Source organism: Orycteropus afer, unplaced genomic scaffold (genome assembly GCF_000298275.1).
Source record: "Orycteropus afer afer isolate SDZICR_OR568_19922 unplaced genomic scaffold, OryAfe1.0 scaffold00028, whole genome shotgun sequence".
NCBI classification, from domain to species: domain Eukaryota; kingdom Metazoa; phylum Chordata; class Mammalia; order Tubulidentata; family Orycteropodidae; genus Orycteropus; species Orycteropus afer.
In genome coordinates, this window is record NW_006921615.1 from 3,665,691 (window position 1) to 3,685,781 (window position 20,091).

The 20,091-nt window shown below is 40.6% G+C and overlaps 1 protein-coding gene across 1 annotated transcript in view; it reads left to right on the forward strand.

The window, feature by feature from the left end:
• The first annotated feature begins 3,429 nt into the window (after positions 1–3,429).
• The window catches only part of DLGAP1 (DLG associated protein 1), a 526,653-nt gene continuing 509,991 nt past the window's right edge, over positions 3,430–20,091 (forward strand). The window contains exon 1 of the mRNA XM_007935401.1: positions 3,430–4,386. Within this exon, the coding sequence (XP_007933592.1) occupies positions 3,430–4,386 (957 nt within the window). The remainder of the gene's footprint in view (positions 4,387–20,091) is intronic.

Sequence of the window (20,091 nt, forward strand, 5' to 3'; positions counted from 1 at the left end):
AAAGACGATTTCCCTTACTATTTTCAGAGGAGTCAGCTGCAGGGATCCAGATGAGCGGAGGGAGCCCAGCCATGCCCCACAAGTGGCAAGGCAGGAAAGCAGGGAAAAGGACAGAAAATGGCCAGGGGGACCGGGACAGACCGAGGAATAAGGAAGACCGATGAAGAGTTGATGCTTTTGAATTGTGATGCTGGCGAAGAGTAGTCAAAGTACCATAGACTGCTAAAAGAACTAACAGATCTGTCCTGGAGGAAGTGCAGCTGAAATGCTCCTTGGAAGCGAGTTGGCCAGACTTCATCTCACCTACTTTGGTCATGTTGTCAGAAGGGACCATTCCCTGGAGAAGGATGTCATGGTTGGTAATGCAGAGGGTTGATGAAAGAGGGGAAGGCCTTCAACGAGATGGATTGACAAGGTGGCTGTGATGATGGGCTCAAATATAGCAAGGATCATGGAGCTGGCACGGGATCGGGCAGTGTTTTGTTCTGCTGTGCATAGGGTCACTATGAATTGGACATGACTCAACCACACCTAACAACAACAACAACATTTTCAGAAATAATTTATAGCCACTTAAGGTCTAATTCAGGTATGGCTAGCAGCTTCCTTATTTAAAATTGTGTAAGAAATGTAAATAGTTATTCATCTCTTCTATGGCTAGGTCATGTCTCTCTGAACCCATCATAAGCCCTCTGACCACTGAGGTTTTGCTATATGCTAAGCAGCAAGCACCAGACCTTTCACATGAATAAATCCACTGCTATTGAGTCGATTCCGACTCATGGTGGGTTTCCAAGGTGGTAAATCTTTACAGAAGTAGATTGCCCAATCTTGCTTCCACAGAGTGGCTAGTGAATTTGAACCATCAACCTTTTGGTTAGCAATCAGATGCCTTAGGCGCTGTGCTACCAGAGTTCCTCCTTCACACGAGGACTGCTCAATAATGCCTATAGGTGATTCTGTGGGCCACACTACAGGCTGGAGGAAGTGGTGTCCACAGGTGCCATTTATAAATGAGAATTAAAAGAGGGGTAAGAAAAAGAATGACAGTAAGAAATGACTGGAAAGGGGGTTGAAGAGTAAGAAAAGTGGAAAATGAGGTAAGAGAGGAGGAGGAGCAGTTCCTGCCAATTGTCCAGGCATTGTTAGCAGCATTAGGGTTTCACAATATCTGCCTTTACTCTGGTGGCATAGTTCCTAAGGCATTTGACTGCTCACCAGAAGGCTAGTGGTGCAAACCCATCAGCCATTCCTCAGAAGGAAGACTGAGCAATCTACTTCCATAGAAATACTGCCACTTGGTGGCAGTAGGTTTGGTTTTGGTTTGGGGGTAGTGCAAGAAAAGGCTCAAAACCTTTTGAATGATTTTAAAGTTGCACATGCAGCAATTGAAGGTGATTGTGATAAACAATTTGTTGCAAATAGGAGTTGGTTCAAACTGCTTCAAAGTGAGGGCATATTTACATAACATTAAAGAGCAAGTATGTGTTGTCATAAGTCAAACATTCTAGTAACTCAGGGACTCAACTATACCAAAACAGCCAATTTAAATTTTAGTAAAAAAAACACACTCTGTTTAATTTACAGAAATTATCATCTGTTATGTCATTTACCTTAATTCATTATTAATGGCCAGATTATCACTAATCCAGCTCTTCCTTTGCTTTGCTTGTTTGCAGGTAATATCATCTTATGTGAAATTCTGTTCACATATTAATGATAATTAAATATAAAATATATTATTAAAATAATCCTGTACACTTTAAATATGTATAATTCATGTTTTCAGGTCTTGCCACTTTCACATTTTATTCAGCAGAAAATATCTACACAAGACCCACTTGCTTCAGAAGGAAAGTTTGAGGCATTATTTAATATTATTTTATATATTGACATTCTATTATGTATAATAAGACATTATGTGATCATAACCTCCTGGACTGACACTTTTTTTTTTTTTAATTCATATTTGAAAGGACCAGTTTATAGAGACTTTCTTATACAATGGATTTTTCCATCTAAATTAGTTTGTTGACAGAATTTTGCTTAAAAACCTAAATGTAACCCTCTTAAGTCCTTGGGAATCCCTAAGTGGCACAAATGGTTAAGCACTCGATCATCAGCTGAAAGGTTGGTTGTCCATCACAGCCTTGAAAACCCTGTGAACCAAAGTTCTGCTCTGCCACACATGGGGTCACTATGACAGAATTAACTAACAACAAGAATTTGCTGGGTAAGGCAAACACTCATGGGCTAATCAAAAAGTTGAAAGTTCAAGTCCTCCCAGAGGCACCTTGAAAGAAAGGCCTGGCAATCTACTTCAGTAATAAAATAAGCCATTGAAACCCCTATGGAGTGTTTCATTTTTCAATTCTACTCTGCGCACATGAGACTGATTTTTTGGAAGTAGGTCCCCAGGTCTTCTGAGGTGCCTCCTGGCAGATTCAAAATGTCAACCTTCCAGTTAGTAGCCAAGCACATTAACCTAAGAGGTACCCCCAGCCATCAAGGATAAAACGCACTGCCATGAAGTCAGATCCAACTCATAGCAATCCCCCCTTGGGTTTCTGAGGCAGTAAATCTTTAAGGAAGTAGATTACACCATCTTCCTTCCACTGAGTGACTGGTGGGTTTGAACTGCGAATCTTCTGGTTAGCAAAAAAAATGCCTTAGGCATTGTGCCACCAGAATTCCTCATAAAGTAATTTAAAACCAAACTCACTGCTGTCAAGTCAGATCTGACTCATAGCAACCTCTCCTTGGGTGTCTGAGGTGGTATCACTACGGAAGTAGATTGCCCAACCTTCCTTCTGAGGAGTGGCTGGTGGCTTTGAACTGCCAGCCCTCTGGTTAGCAGTCAAGTGCCTTAGGCACTATGCCACCAGAGCTCCTATCAAGGATAAGAGAACCATAAGTAAACGATTCCAGTCCATGCTGATAGAATCTGCATTAGATGCTACTGAAGGCAGGAAGGGAACTAATTCTGTCTGTCAGGTGCTTGGCAAAGTCTTTTCACAGGAACTGAGCCCTTTGGATGTGTTGTCTTTAAGATTAACATATAGTTAAGAAAGGGAAAGATCCATCTAGTTATTTGAATCATGGGAAAAGGAGACTTACTCTTTCAAACAATTTTAAAACAACTTAGTATTTGTATTGTTTCATTTTTCAGGTTTAATAGCTATTACATCTCATCTCCCCATCTAAACTTTGGAGTCAGCTTTCCCCACACACACAGAGGGGCTTTTCCCACAATGCCAGACAACAAATAGAGTAGCAGAGAGCACACCTGAAAGAGAACCCCATCTATTCACCCAGGGAAATGTTAACCATGTTCCCCTCTGTTTTTCACTCCCTTAGGTCTTTGCTGGCAAGGGGTCTGAAACCTGACCACGGGGTGTCAGTGACCCTGGCGGTTGCTGCCCATCAGCAATGAAAGGGTTATCGGGCAGCCGCAGTCATCACCACGGAGTCACCTGTGATTCCGCCTGCGACTCGCTCTCACACCACTCGGACCGCAAGCCATACCTGCTGAGCCCAGTGGACCACCACCCGGCTGACCACCCCTACTACACGCAGCGCAACTCTTTCCAGGCCGAGTGCGTGGGTCCCTTCAGCGACCCGCTGGCCAGTAGTACCTTCCCGCGGCGGCACTACACCTCGCAGCAGGAGTTGAAGGAAGAGTGTGCCCTGGTGCCCCGCACCCTGGCGACCAAGGCCAACCGCATTCCTCCCAACCTCCTAGATCAGTTTGAAAGGCAGCTGCCTCTCAACCGGGATGGCTACCACACGCTGCAATACAAGCGCACAGCCGTGGAGCACCGCAGCGACAGCCCGGGCCGCATCCGGCATCTGGTGCACTCAGTCCAGAAGCTCTTTACCAAGTCTCATTCTCTGGAGGGGCCGTCCAAGGGCAGCGTCAACGGGGGCAAAGCCAGCCCCGATGACACCCAGACCATGAGATACAGTAAACGCAGCAAGAGCAAGGAGCGCCGCGCGGAGCCCAAAACACGGTCCAACGCCTCCCCCGGGTGGTGGAGCTCCGATGACAATCTGGATGGTGACGTGTGCATCTACCACACCCCCTCAGGTGTGATGACCATGGGCAGGTGCCCCGACCGCTCGGCCTCGCAATACTTCATGGAGGCCTATAACACCATCAGTGAGCAGGCGGTGAAGACTTCCCGAAGCAACAATGATGTCAAGTGCTCCACCTGTGCCAACCTGCCTGTCAACCTGGATGCCCCACTCCTGAAGAAGAGTGCCTGGTCCTCTACTCTGACCGTCAGCCGAGCCCGGGAGGTTTACCAAAAAGCCTCGGTGAATGTGGACCAGGCCATGGTGAAGTCAGAGTCGTGTCAACAAGAACGTTCCTGCCAGTACCTTCAGGTAGCAATTACATGACGTGATATATGCTTAGAAATTGTTCCTGCTATAATTGTGTGCCATTTTATCCTAGGTTCTAGTCTTGCCTCTAGCATAAATTGTCTGCGTGAACCTGAGCAAATTATTTAGCATTTCTATGACTAAGTGCTCCTGTCAGAAAAATGCAAGGAAAGATGCCTGTTTCCAACTCCATCCTGGAGACAGTAGATAGAGAAGTGTCAAACAAAACATTCCAAAACCAAACCCACTGCCACTGAATTGATTCCAACTTACAGTGACCCCATAGGAAAGAGTAGAACTGCTCCATAGGATTTGCAAGACTACCATCTTTATGGAAGCAGACTGCCACATCTTTGACATACTGCCACATCTTTCTCTCTTGGAGCAACCGGTAGGTTCCAACCACCAGCCAAGTGCTTTAAGCACTGTGCCACCAGGGTTCCTCTTGAAAAATATTAAGACCTACAGAAGGGCAAGGAATTGTTAATTTTTTGTGTTCCTCTTTCTTCTGAGGGATCACAGAAAGAGAAAGGGAAGAGGGGTCTACCCAGAATTTTAAGATAAATACACCTTTTTATAAAAGTAAACAATTTGCAAAGAACATAAGAAATTAAAATAATGCCCTTGGCTCTGAGGAGGTGCAGATCAAGCTAGTTTGGGGACTTGACAAGTACAGCTGCAGAAGCCCAGGACAACAGAGGGGAGAAGGAAAAGAAGGGGGGAAGCAATAAAATACAATTAGTGTCGTCATGTAAAGCCCACACAGCTACAGGCCGTGGCAGACGCCCCTCCCCTGCCAGCGCCTCCGAGTGTGTTTCCCTCCTGCCCTCTGATTTACTTACACCAGATTTTACCTGTACTAAAACATAAAGTGAGAGGCTTTATCTTACCTATCTCTTCCCTCTAATCTAATTTTCCCTAACTCAACTTTGTAAAAATAACCCTTACATTTTCCTTTTCAGAATGTCTTTATTTTTTTCTGTTTTCTCCTGCTGTCCTCATCCTTTTTTTTAAAAAAAAAAAAAAGTTTTTACTAGACTACAAAGAACTGATGCAATCTTTTCCCATTCATCGTAAGAAGAAATGCTAGAAGTAATTCTTTCACTGAAAAGTTCATCTTTTATCTCTCTTTGAAACTCCTCTTAACAAAGCTGGCTCCTTAGGAGGGTCACCATAAAGTCCTGGGAAGATACCAGATGGGCACTCACATGGCTGGTGCCACATCCCACTCCTTCGAGTTAAGGAGAAGCCAGTAATATGTGTGTGGTTTTCACAAAAACACACACAATTAAGGGGTATTTTCCCCCTGAAGGTGGCATTGCTACTTTATCATAAGGTTGTTAGATGTGTTAGTTAATTCATCAAGAACAGCTGACAGAATTTTAGAGCTAGAAGGATCATCTAATCCAGCCTCCTCATGTGTTGTTGTTGTTATGTGCTGTTGAGTCGGACCCAACCAACTCATAGCGACCCCTCCTTGGGTTTCCGAGGCAGTATCACTACGGAAGTAGATTGCCCCATCTTCCTTCTGAGGAGTGGCTGGTAGGTTTGAACCACCAGCCTTCTGGTTAGAAGTCAAGTGCCTTAGACACTGCGCTACCAGAGCTCCCATTTAGCAAATAAAAAATTGGATTCCAAGAAAGATAACAGAGTTAGTGGGTTACGCTGGTAACATATGGCAAAGCAGAACTAGAACCCAAGTCTCTTAAGTTATAAAAAGTTTAGACTATGCTAAAGATGATTACTGAAGGTTTCAGAAATTCTTTAAGCACATAAATCTGGTCCAACACTGGAAATAAAGTATTTTGACAAGGATACTTTTCTTGAAGGGAGGGTAAGCAATGGATAGAAGCCATAGAATAGGACACATTTTATCTGTGGAGGTTCTGTGATTAGGGACAAAAACAAAACAAAATTTTATATATAAAAAAAATGTACCTTAATAAGTTATGGTGATATTGGATATGAAATATTAGATTAAAGAAAATGCTAGGATATGGGACCATGGATGTAGGACAAGACTTTATTAGTAACAGAATGCTTTCATTTCACTTGCACAATATTCTTCCTACCTTAAATTCACTTGTATGTCCGCTTTATACCTTTTTGGTGTAAAAACCTCAAGTAGTGATGAAAAGTGGAAAGATAAGGAAAGGAAACTAATATTAATTGAAATCCTAATATGTAGCAGATGGTGTAACAAACTTTTCCACATCTATTTCATTTAATCGTCATAATAATCTTGAGAGCTAGGTATAATGAAACTCTGTTTACAAGAGAGGAAACTGAGACTTAGAAATATCAAGTGATTTAAAACCTCAAGGCCAGTATGTTGGGAAAAGATTCAGACCCAGATTTATCCGATCCCAAAGTGAAGGTCTTTCCCATGCACCCCTCACAGCCTGGAATCATGATCTTGCCGGTGGACCCCACACATCCTAGAATCACACTTTTTCCCGTGTATCCCACACAACCTGGAATCATACACTTCCACAGTACCCTATACAACCTGGAATCGCACTCTCTCCAGAGCACCCCACACAGACTGAAATCATACTCTTTCCAGAGCACCTCACACAGCCTAGAATCATGCTCTTCCCTGTGCAGCCCACATGGCCTAGAATCATGCTTTTCCTGGTACAACTCCCAGGGCCTGAAATCACGCTCTTTCCGGTGCACCCCACACAACCTGGACTCACACTCTTCCTGGGGCAGCCCACACAGCCCTGAAATTACACTCTTCCCAGTGCACCCCACACATCCTGGAACAACGATCTTCCCATTATACCGCTCACATCTGGGAATTATGCTCTTCCTGGTGCATCCCATACTCTGGAATCATGCTTTTCCCATTCACCCCACATACTCTGGAATCACACTTTTCCCCTTGCGCCACACACAATATGGAATCAAGGGCATGAAGAAGTGGTGAACAAGGAGAAGAAATCTTTAAAATAAACGTGTCATTATTAAAGTTCTCCAGTCAAATGAAAATGAAATCTTGAAGGCTTAAGGATGGATTTACTTACTATTGCAGTATTATTAGATCTCATACAGATTGGGAAATTCTGTTTTCGAATTATTTGCCTTCTTTTAAGCCAATTTTTTGTTTTAGTGAAACATCTGAGGCTTACAGAATGAAATAAAGGAAAACATATAAATAAAACACTCACTTATACACCTCCCAACTAGGGAAATAAAACATTGATTATAAGGACACACATGTGTACCTTCCTCGATGCCATTTCCTTCCTTCCTCCCTAGAGTCATAGCCAATCTGACTTTGGTACTCAAAGCGCCTTTGTGTTTCATCCTGAAATCACTGAGAGACTGAAAACAATGTAATATTTTCTATACTATCTTGAGCAGTGCTCAACCCTGAACCAAGCTCGTTGACTCCTTTAGATATAAACTAACTTCATAATCCTACCTTATTTAACAGACAAGTGTATTATTTTCTGTATTTCAGTGTGGTGGCCTAGTAGCTTAGTGTATAATCTGAATGTGGATCTGTGTGCTCTTTCCCCTCAGTGTGCTGAAGTTCAGGAGTTCCTAGGAAGAGGGTGCAGGGAGAGCTGTGTGTCCATGAGGGAGGATGGGGGGTGGGAGTCCTGAGAACAGCAGGCCTGCTCTTCAGCTCACTCCTTTTTTTCTAGGAAAGGGCAAGAGATTCTGCCACCCTGTGGAAGCTCTTTTCAGGAAGAGATGTGTAGCCAGCCTAGGCCAGGCCCTGTGCAATAATTTCACTTACAAGCTCATTCTTAGGAATACATTTGGAAAAACAGAGCGAGTCTTTTTTGTTTGTTTTTGAGTTGCATTACTTTGATTACTGACAAATATTGAAACTGGATTTGCAAATATGTTTGACTTTCACATTCTAAGCACTGAACTTTAATAAGAGGATCTGTGCTCTAATCGCTGCTTTGCGACTAACTAGTGACATGGCCTGGAACCAACATGTCAGCTCTCTGGACCTCCTTCTTCTGCTGTAAAATGAAGTGCTTGGTCTAGAAAGCCTCAGATTTCATTCCATATTTTTAACTCATAAGTTACACCTGAGGGGTACTAATTAGAGCAATATTCAAGTGTTACAAGGCCTGGAACTCACTTAATAAATGACTACAAAAGTAGGTGTTTTTCAAATATCATCTAATTGGCTCTTTAAAACTCTATGAGATGAAATTTAGTAAATTAAGTTGAGTCACTTGCCCAAAGACACACACCTAATATATGGCTACATGAGAGATCAAAACGGATTCTCTGTCTTCAAAGCCTGTATTTTTTCCATCAACCATTCTCAATCCTGACTCCACCAAACACAAAGCAGACAGGAGAAGCAGTGTGTATCAAATACCTATTATGTGCCAGAAACCATATCTCAATGAGTACCCAAAAACAACTTTCTAAAGTCAGTAATACTATTTACTCCCATTTTGCAGATGAATTTCAGGTCCAAAGGAAGAAATCGTTTGCCCAGGATTACAGAATATAGGGAGAGCTAGGACTTAACCCTGGACCGGTCTGATGATTTCCACTATAGTAAGCTACAGAAATAGAGATAAAAGAACTTTTTTTTTTTCATTTCATTCATTGTTTCATTCTATAGCAAGTTTTTGTGTACATTTGCACTCATAGGTGCATATGTGGTTAAGAGAGCTTAAGTATGAAGTGTGATCTTCCATAGAGTAGCAGTGGAATGACTAATTATGTCCCTAATTTGGTTCAAGACTGGACAAAGGTTGAAATAATATTCACCAATAATAGAATCTAAATACCAGTAAATTAGAATTTCTTAATTATCTCTCTTTGTAGAATTATCACGTAGAATTAATTTAAGTTAGGTCTTTGGCATGATTATATAGAAAATGAGAGCTATAGGTGTTTGGCCTCTGCCACATATTGATTTAGGAATCTAATACTGTATCTTGAAATCATGGCAAATTCCAGTTAATACAATCAGTGATATGTCCTCACTCTCAAGCTATTTGTAGTTAATAAAAAATAAAAGCCCCTTTTTCTCCAATATTATTATTTTTAAATGTCAAGAATCAGATGTCTGCTGTTTAGAACTATTGTACCACTGCCAGTGACTGTCTGTATCAGGGTTTGGAGCAGGGACATGGATTTGAAGACATTAAAACTGTTTAATTCTCAGTTGAGATGTGGTTGGCTTTTATACATTTGGAATAAAGCATTTATGGCACATCTCAGGGTAAGTGCTAATAGTTAAGTAAACAAAAATAGGAAGGGATTCAACAGAGTAAAAGATGGGTTTAGTTGTTGTTTTGGTTTTGCTTTGAAGAAGCTGGGTTCTTGGTTCTATATATGCCTCTTTATGCAAACCTTATTGTGTTCAACAACTGGCATACAAAGCCATTCAGGGGAGAAAGATTTTAGATTTCCAACTGTTAGCCTAAAAAAGATCCCTTCCAACCGTGGATTTTGCATTCTCCCAGCAGCAGGAAAAGAGAAACAAAACGCTCTCCGGTAGAAGTAGAGAGGGAAGCAGAGAGGGAGAGAGAGAGAGGGAGAGAGAGAGAGAGCAAGACAGGGACTGTGAAAGAAAGCTCTCTCAGATATGAAATTTTAGAAGATCAAAATGATCGACCTTTTTAAGGCTGAGTGGGTTTCTTCAGTTTGTGTGCAAGTTTCAAGAAATGGAAGGACTGACCAGGTTTGGGTATAATTCTTTTTTACTTTGTATTTGGTGATGGTGTATTGATGGTTTAGGTGGGTTTTTTCTGGTCGGGGGGAGGATAGTTTTTGTTATTTTATTTCTTGTCTAAATTATGGCTAGTAAGACTGAAGTAGCTAACAAACTAATGTATGCATGCAGATGGTAAGAAAATAGGTTAAAACATCAGATACCTACAAATCTGTCTCAACAGGGGCTGCATAAAATCTTTAATTGACACAGATGATCTTGTGAGGTGCTTCTAGAAGATAACATGCATGCTAATGAATGGAATGTGATCAGTTATTTTCTGGGTGAAGAATCTTATATGTTCACTGTCCTTTGGCAAAATTCAAATTTCTGGATTGTTGTTTTGTTTGGTTTGAATGGTTAGTTGGTTAAATAAGACCATGAAAGATCACTGAAGAATTATTCATAGCCATTTTGAACCTAGAATTTTTTTTTCACTGTAGCTACAACTATTTTTCAACATTCTGTTACAGATTATTTGAATCTTTTGGCCAGTTGGGTTTCTCTTTCCCTGGCTGAGTTTTTCCTTCCCCTTGCTTTAGAACAATGTAAACTATACTAATTCAGTTAAAACTACTTTATGTGAAATTCATGACACTGTGGACCAATTCTGCTAATGATTGTGACTGCTGCACTGTTTCCTTGCTGCCTTTCTTAAAAACTCAATCAACCATATTAGTTGTTGAATTTCTTATTTTTAATTTAAGTTGCCTTAATAGCCTATCAAGTGAATGCTAGGAGGCTTGAAGGTATGTCTTCTGTGCCTTTGCATAATCTTCTCCCTACTTTTCCCTGATCTTTGTAGAGATGCCCCTTCTCATTGATATAAAGATGAGGTTACTCCTGCCTTACTTTAACTTTGAATGTGCATCAGTGACAGAATCTTGGTGATTCTCTCTCTCAGATTCTCTGTAATTTTCAGTGTTGTCCATACCTGATTAATAGAAGGTAAAAAAGATAATTGTCAAGACTGTGAGAAAATAGGGGTCCTGAAAGACTCAGCCATAGTAAAGGAAAGATCAAAAGCAAATAGGAGAGCCCTCTTGGAAGTGGTTTATTAATATATATATATATATATATATATATATATATATATATATTCCTGGTCTGTAATTTTATTATTCTAAAGACATTTTTAGCAACACCAAAAGCGCTTGGTTATCCAGAGTTGGAGATTTCTGTGTGTGACATATGCTTTCTGATCCCACCAAATTCTCACCTACTAGTGAAATGTGTGGGGCCAATTCGATGGCACATAACAACAAGTGAAATGTAAAACTCTGATTAGCAAAAGAAAGACTGGCCTTGAATCTTGCAGTAGTCAGTGGACTTTTGTTCATTTCTCCATTCTCCTTAGAGGATAGTTTGCTTTGATTAACCAAAAACCAAACCCACTGCCATTGAGTCAATTCCAATTCATAGTGACCCTTTAGGACAAAGTGGAATGGCCTCAAGGCTTTAAATCTTTAGGGAGCTGATGGGTTCACACTGCTGACCTTTTGGTTAGCAGCCAAATGCTTTAACCACTGTGTCCCCAGAGCTCCCTAACCCAAGAAGCTCCTTAGCACCATTCTGTGAAAGAAAGATGTATCCACAATTTCTGGTTCATTTGAGATCATGGCTTTCCACAACTTTACACAAACAGTGACTTGTGAATGGTCGGACACAATGGTTTTCTGTTTGAAGTTTTATAGATGCCCCTAAAAAATACATGTAATATTGCCAAACTGACTTTGATTTGGTGATTACATTATGGTTTTCGCCATGTTGGTTTTAGGTTAAAAGGTAACAGCCTCTCAGTGGGTTATTGTGAATAGCAGTTCAATGGCTAAAATCTTTTGCTTAAGGTCAACATCATTTTTCCCATTTGGAAGAGTGTGGTTATTAGAATCCACAGCCATACATTTGTATTACTCATCTGAACTTTTGTATCTGTAACTTTCCCCCTTGGGTGAAAATCATGTGCATGTGTAACTTCACGTGTAGGGCTTGTTGATCCGCTTCCCAAGACCATCTCACCTCCTCTTCTGCCAGCACCCTCTGTCCCTAGTAACTGTCATTTGGAATGTATTCTGGCACAAGGAGGTTTTTTTTGGGGTTTTTTTTTTTTTTTGGTAACCTTATTTTGAGAAATGCATGTTGAAGTGTGTTCCTAATTCTTTGATTGAAATGACAATATTACAATGCAGGAAGGAGTGCTTTAATTTTTATCGATGAATGATTTCTTCTCCTCCAACTCAGTCCTCTCTGTTTGGAGCCAAAAAGCAATGATGATGGGAAAAAAGAAAAAAAAAAAAAAAACAATGACTCATTTGCTCTTATAAAATTGACAGAAGTAAAGGAGAGAATGTGGTGTAAAGAGAGGTGTATCATCCACCCCTTCTTTTAGTTGTGACCAGTTCCTTATTTTTACTATTTGCATTTATTTCTGGGAGAACATTCACATGTCCAAGGAAAAACCTCTTCTGATTCTCTGATCTTTTAAATGTAAAAAAGTTGGATCTTACTCATAGCGACTCCTCCTTGGGTTTCCGAGGCAGTATCACTATGGAAGTAGACTGCCCCATCTTCCTTCTGAGGAGTGGCTGGTGGGTTTGAACCGCCAGCCTCCTGGTTAGCAGTCAGATGACTTAGGCATTATACCACCAGAGCTCTCAAGAATGTATAGACTGTCTAAAAATTGTTGTTGTTCTTTGTCTATAGGCTGAAGTTTAGCAATATGCTTTTCTCATTTCCATTTCTAAGCTAGAGACTTCTAATTACATGTGCAAAATGAGGTTTCTAGATAGATCATTTTTTTTCCTTTCATGTACATTAGGTCATTATTCTTTCCCAACTGGAATTTGTAGTCATTGTTTACTCAGACTTAGGAAACTTCTTACTAAATTTCAGGCTTATGATGTGGCAGGCATGTCCATGAAGCTGATTATATGGAATCTAGATTTGCCATATACTGTGTGCATGTATACAGGGCCTTATAAATGCATTTCAGCTGTATGGGTGCTCCTGAACCCATACCTCTATGATAAGCATTTGTATATATGATATATGCTCTCTTGGGTCTGCAACTAATGGAATAAGATCCATATTAAATGTACTACTTCATAGAGTCCATCTAAGATGAATGACAGTGATGTAGAAAACCAGATTTTTTTTATAGATCACACTTAGAGAACTCATCACAGTCATTCATCTTTGCTGTGATTATATTTAACTTCATTTTGGACCATCTTGGAGACTAGGAATGTCCCTGTGTCCCAGGTATGAGGATAAAGCAGGTTTTAGTGTCCTTAATACAAAGAGATAGACAACAACAGTGAAAGGAAATGACATTTGCTTCCCTTATTTTTTAACCCCCACTGAATATATACCTGCAGGATTGGTAACTTCTCTCTGGTTTATTCTCCAGGACCTTAAAACTCTGGTGTTATTAAAGATCCAAGCATTTGTTATTTATTTTTGTTTTTTTCCAAAAATGGCAATTTTGGAATTTTAGAGCCTCAGTCCTGAAAGTTCATCTCCGTAGCTTCCTATTCAGTTCTACCTACCTATTTCTCGTCTTATAATTACTTTATGAAAGAAACTTTTGGTATTATTTAGCCCAGCCCACCCTTTTAAAAAATGAAAAAATAAAAAATCCTAGGGAGATATCTTCACTTGTACAAGATCAGTCATCTCATCATAGCGGGGACTAGAACACTCACTGCTCAACTACTGGCCTCTGCTTTCCCACCGTGTCTTACACAGCTGTGAAAATCTTTAAGGCTCTTCTCAAAACCGCTAACTAGTTTCTCCATTCTGGCCACATCCTTTTAAGGCAGTGGGGCCAAGGCAAAAAAAAAAAAAAAGGCAAAGAAAAGAAACTGTCTTAAAGTTAGATTTGAATCATGTTTGTGGCTTAAAAGGTGTATGAGAGATGAAGACAGTTGTTGAGTGAATATTTACCTGCAATTTATAACTCTGAGGTTACAACTGGCAGGGTAGTAGTTTTAGCCCCTAAAAAGAAGAAATGGATATGTTTCTACTGTTACTCCCATCTGTCTCTCCTGTACCTATTTCATTTTAAAACACATCAGAGGAAAACAAATTGAAAACTGTTCCATGTCTCGATACGTGATCTTTGGGCACCTATGCTCAGAGCCTCGAGGCTGGATTCCGAATGAAGTAACCTGTTTCTGGTGTCTTCCACTCTTTTAAAAGCCAACACCCCTCACTTGATTTTCCTAAGATAAAAGTTTTTAACATAGCTGTGACTGTATTACCCAAAGCCTAAATTAATATACATGATGTGACATGTATAAGAGTGTGTATTGAGACACTGAAACCAAATATATTAAACCGAGGCAACTTCAGAGACTCTGAGAATAGTGCATAGGAGATGCCAAGGGCTAAAAGCTGCTCCCTTCTTTGTTGCTACATATGAAATTGAAAAGCAAGTAAATGAAGAGATCTAGCTCCAAAATTAAAAATGCTATGTGATTATTTTACCTATCAATATAGATAAAATGAGCATAATAATATCACATGCATCTGCATATATAGACTCACATATATGTATGACCACCTTTTCTTCATAGAATATTTAGGGTAATGGGTTCTTAATTTTATGTGCACAGGATTCATCTTGAGAGTTTCTATAAAGTAAGAATTTCTAGCATCAACCCAAGAAATTCTGATTCCATAGATATGAGGTGATTCTGATATGGAAAATCAGTCACCCACAATTTCAGTTACCATTTCTGGGGAACTATCAGGCTCAACTTATCATTATATTTACTGAAGGGGGCAGTAGAATCTAATAGATGGAAACACAGGCTAAGCTTCAGATGATCTATTTCTTTGCTTTAATATTGTCACTGACTTCCTACATGATTCGGACTGTCTTTACTAAACACTGCCTTTTTATACCTGTAAAATGGGCCTAATAATATGACTCTGAGCTTGTTTGCAGTCTCAGGAAAAAAAAGTTTAATTTCAAATTGGAGAAATAAATGAAACAATACAGTGTGAATATGTTTTGAGTTTACTAATCCTCAAATGTTAAAATGTTTCACCTCTTCTTCACGTATTCATGTACTATAACTCTGTTTTTCACATTTTACTTCATCTAATATTTATTAAAGGAGGATTAGGATGAACATGTCTGATTACAGGATAGGGTTAAAACTTTTTTGTCCTGTGTACTGACTGAATAGATAATGCTTTTGTCTGCAAGTGAAAAGATAACAAAAGGTTGATCTGTGTGTGTGTGTTTACAGAAGCCCTGGTGGCTCAGTGCTTAAATGCTCAACTGCTAACTGAAAGGTCAGTGGCTCAAACCCACTAGCCACTCCATGGGAGAAAGATGTGGTAGTCTGCTTCCATAAAGATTTACAGCCTTGGTAACCCTATGGGGCAGTTCTCTGTCCTATAACATCACTATGAGTTGTAATTGACTCCACAGCAATGGATTTGGTTTGTTTTTTATGGTAGATATGTATGTAACAAAACATTTGCCATTGCAAAGTTTTCACATGTATTGTCATTAATTGTATTCACCATGTTGTGAAATCATCTCCATTGCCTGCTTCCAACCTTTTCCATCACCCCTAATAGCACCTTAATGTCTCCTAAGCAGACAGTTCCCCATTTCTCCCTCCCTCCTACCTGTCCTGGTTACCACCTATAACCTCATGTCCGTACTGCATTTGCTTATTGTAGATATTTCATATACGTGGAATCATACAATATCTGTCCTTTTGTGACTCATTTCTTTTATTCAACATAAGTGTTTTCAAGGTTCATCCATGTTGTAGCATGAACCAGGCCTTCATTTCTCTTTACAACTGAGTAGTATTCAGTTATATGCATAGATATTGTTTATCCATTCATCTATTGATAGACAATTAGGCTGTTTCCATCTTTCGGCTTTTGTGACAGTGCTGCAATGAACACTGGTTACAAGGATCTGTTTGTGTTTCTGCTTTCCATTAGGGTCAATCTTTTGATAGCTCAGATTCAGTGGGTCAGATTTTCCCATGGCTCAATATTTATGGGAGGAACATGGTTCTTTTGGCCTCTTTTGTATGTGTGTGTGTGTGTGTGTGTGATTTGGGTGAAAATTCACAGAGCAAATTCACTTTCCATACAGCAGTTCACATACACTTTGTCTCATGACATTGACTACAATTTATCCCAATGCAAAAGCCTCCCTCCCACTTCCTCTCAACAGTCACCTCTTCCCTGTGTCCATCCCTCCATGTACTCCTGCCCCCGAGCTGTCTCCCTGTGCATAAACAGCCCTTTTTTCTCCCATGATTGTTCTCTCCAAAGAGCGTATCTTCCTCAGGTAAATGTTCAACTCGTATGCCTATCTTTTGTTTGGCTGGAAGCCACAAGTGTGGGTTCAATTCCAGATCTGAAGGGCAGCTAGGGGCCATAGTCTCAGTGGTTCCACCAGGCTCTATCAAACCAGGAAACCTGGTCGTTCCCACTTTTATTTTTTCAAATGATTTTTAGTTTTGTTCTACATTGTTCTCCCTCTCTATCCAGGATCTCCTACATAGATTCCCCTCTGAGTGGTTGACAGTGGTAGCTGGGCACCATCTAGTTCTTCTGGTCTCATAGTTGTTAGGCTGTGGATCATATGGTGTACTAGTTGCTAGGACTAATTGTTTCCATGAATCTTTGGTTTTCTTCATTCTTCTTTGCTCTGGATGAGGAGAGACCCATTGCTCCATGTAGATGGCTGCTTGCAGGCTTTTAAGATCCCAGTCACAACTTGCCAAAGTAGGAGGTTGAACAATGGTTTGTGTAGTATGTTATGCCAATTGAGCTTGATGTCCCTTGTGACTATGGTCCTGAGCCCACTGGTTCAACTACTCGGTCCCTCTGGGTAGCTGGCTGTGACCAAGAAGTGACTACAACCTTGTCCTTTGTCAGCTCTACTATACCCCTGGGAATTCTTACAGATCATACAAATGCACTTATAGGACCATTGTCTTTTGGCCTTTTTGAGCTTTAGTTGGTTTAAACAAAACTTGCCTCTGTTTTACACCTTGAGTCTATTAAGACCCTGTTGCCTATTCTAGGCAGCTTTGGTAAGTCAATAGGACAAGTTTCATGAACACCAGCAGCTACGGGGTCTGTTGTCAAGAAGACTCTATCCACTCTTCAGCATCTCCTCTTTTGGCTTAACCAGGTTCTGAGGAATGTTTCCACCACAGCAATTTTGGTAGACATGAGTTCTTCAACCATTACCAGCAGATGACAATGGGACTTGGTTGATTACTTTTCTTTGCTCATGCACAAAGTCCCTGATGAATTCTCTACATTCTCTGAAGCCAGTTCCATCATGCTTGTAAGGCTGTAGAAATTAAAGCCGGTCAAGTGAACCCCAAATCAGTTCTCTTATAGGATCTTTCTACTCCAAAGAGCCATCAGAAGCTCAAACTTCTCAGTCAGCATCTGCTTTGGTATTCTAAAGACTACCTATCTCACCTGCTTCCCCACTGCCACAAAAGAAAAAAAAAAAAAAAAAAAAGAAAGGGAAGGAGTGAGGGAGGGATGGAGGGAATGAGGAAGGAGTGAGAGGGGAAGAAAGAGAGAGAGAGAAAAGAAAACCTATCGAATTCATGAGATGTTTGCGCTACATTTAGTGAAATTATTTCTCCTCATATAAAGAATTGGGCAAACATTGTTGCCATTTTTAGTTCTAGAACTGGAAATAAGTAATACAGATCATCATGTAGGCAAATTACAATCCCTGCTGGATCACCTGGACCTACAGTCAACTCTTAGAAAGCCACATGGTAGCCTAAGTTACACTATGGATCTTACCATGCTCACTGGCCACCCCACACCAGAATGAAGGTACAGAAAGGCATCCCCACAAGACTTTTCCCATTAAAATCCTTTAAAGGATTCCAACTACTTGCAACTCTTGGAGAATTTGTGTCTTTTTCTTCTTTTCTTGTCTAGTAGAAGTTTAGCTCTTTTTTCTATAACTCAGGGAGTGTCAGTGAGAGTAGCTGTCATTTGCTTGCAAATGGAGCTTGAGCTGTCTGAACAGGTCTCCAATGAAAAACCTTCCCCACTCCCCCCCAACACTCCTCCAGACTCCTAGTTGATTTTAGATAGCTTCCTGTTCTCCCACCTCTTGGAAGTAGTCCATGGCACAGTGAGCAGACACTTTTAGTCAAAATGCCTATAAATAGTTGCTGATTTTCCTGCTTGTTGCCTTCTCTCACAAAGGAGATGAAACCAATCCACCAGAAACAAGTGCTTGCTGTATGGGGTGTATGATCAGGCTTGGAAAAAATAAGATCCACTGGCCGAAAATTGTTGAGAGGGCTCCCCCCTGCCATATTACATTTATGCAGTCATTCCTTGGAAAATAAAACATTTTACTTCATGCCAGATGATCTCATGAACTGAACAATCAATCAAAAATATCTCACACGCACTTTCATGCTTCTTTAACAGTACATACCTTGACTTCATGTTGCTTTAAAAACAATCCCAATACCAACTATCATTTATTAGATTGCAGTTGTAAAACTAAGTATCCAATTCTTGTAGCTCTTCTATGATAAGAAACTTGAAACCACTTCCCCTTTGCTCCTGCTACATATCCATGCTCACAAAGAGCTTTTACTAACAGGCGTGCCTTCTCTCTTATTTCCTGTGCCCCCTCCAAACCAAATAAATACAACACCAAATCTCTTGGAGTGACATTATGGAACTCCCTGGAAGACTGCGTCCATGGTAGGCAAGCCCTCAATACCTCCCTTCATTGATCTTCCTTTAAAAACCAAAACCAAACTCACTGCCATCGAGTTGAATCCAACTCATAGCAACCATTCATTGGGCTTCCAAGGCGGTATCACTATGGAAGTAGATTGCCCAACCCTCCTTCTGAAGAGTGGCTGGTGGGTTTGAACCACCAGCCTTCTGGTTAGCAGTCAAATGCTTTAGGCACTACACCACCAGAACTCCTTTCCTTTAAAAAGAACCTTAGAAATTAAATGTATGTAGTTAATTACTCTTTCTTCTACTTGTATCTCCACATCCCATGCACCCTCCTTAGCAAAAGAAAATCAGGTTTAGCAATAATTTCTCCTTCCCCTTTCTTTGACTCTCTTCTCTTCCCTTACTTTTTGAGTAGTTAATTTATTGTATAATTTGAGATGGGAGACTGGTCCAAAACCATCATTTTACAGATAAGAAAACTGAGGCCCAGAGAGATTACCTGACATCCTCATGGCCTCTGGGCTATAGAGAGTGGCGGAAGAGCAGTGACAGTTGGGAAATCTTTCTTGGTCCCTCTTACCCTGTATGTTATTGTCCCTCACTCATGTAGCAAGAAGCAGTCATTTATATTAATGTTCTATATACTCAAGACATTCTGTTACCTGCCCACTCATAACCTTTAGCACTCCAATCACTCAGTCTAATTTGGTTGTGGCCCACACCCAGTTTAATAACATTTCTAGTGATTACATTTCATTATACCTTTCTCCATATTGCTCGATTCCCCATGAGCACCCCCAACCAATACAAGCAGGTATCTAAAAGAACTTAAAAGATCATTTGTTATTTTTATTGTTATAAGCTGCCATCAAGTCAACTCTGACTCATGGACACCTTATGTACAACAGATGCCCAGTCCTGCATCATCTCACAATTGCCAGCATGTTTGAGTCCGTCATTGCAGCTACTCTGACAGTCCATCCCACCTCAGGTCTCCTACGTCCTCGTTGGCCCTCTGTTTCACCAAACATGATGTCCTCCTCTTACATTTCATCCTGCCAGATAATGGAACCAAAACAAACATGTCAAACAAAGTTCTTTTATGGTTCATAACATTTTCCACTGGCTAATTTTAGGCAGCAGATTCCCAGTCCTTTCTTCCTACTCTGTCTTAGTCTGGAAGCTCCACTGCCACCTGTCCTCCATGGGGCACCCTGTTGGTATTTGAAATACTGGTGGCATAGCTTCCAGCATCATAGCAAAACAACACACAA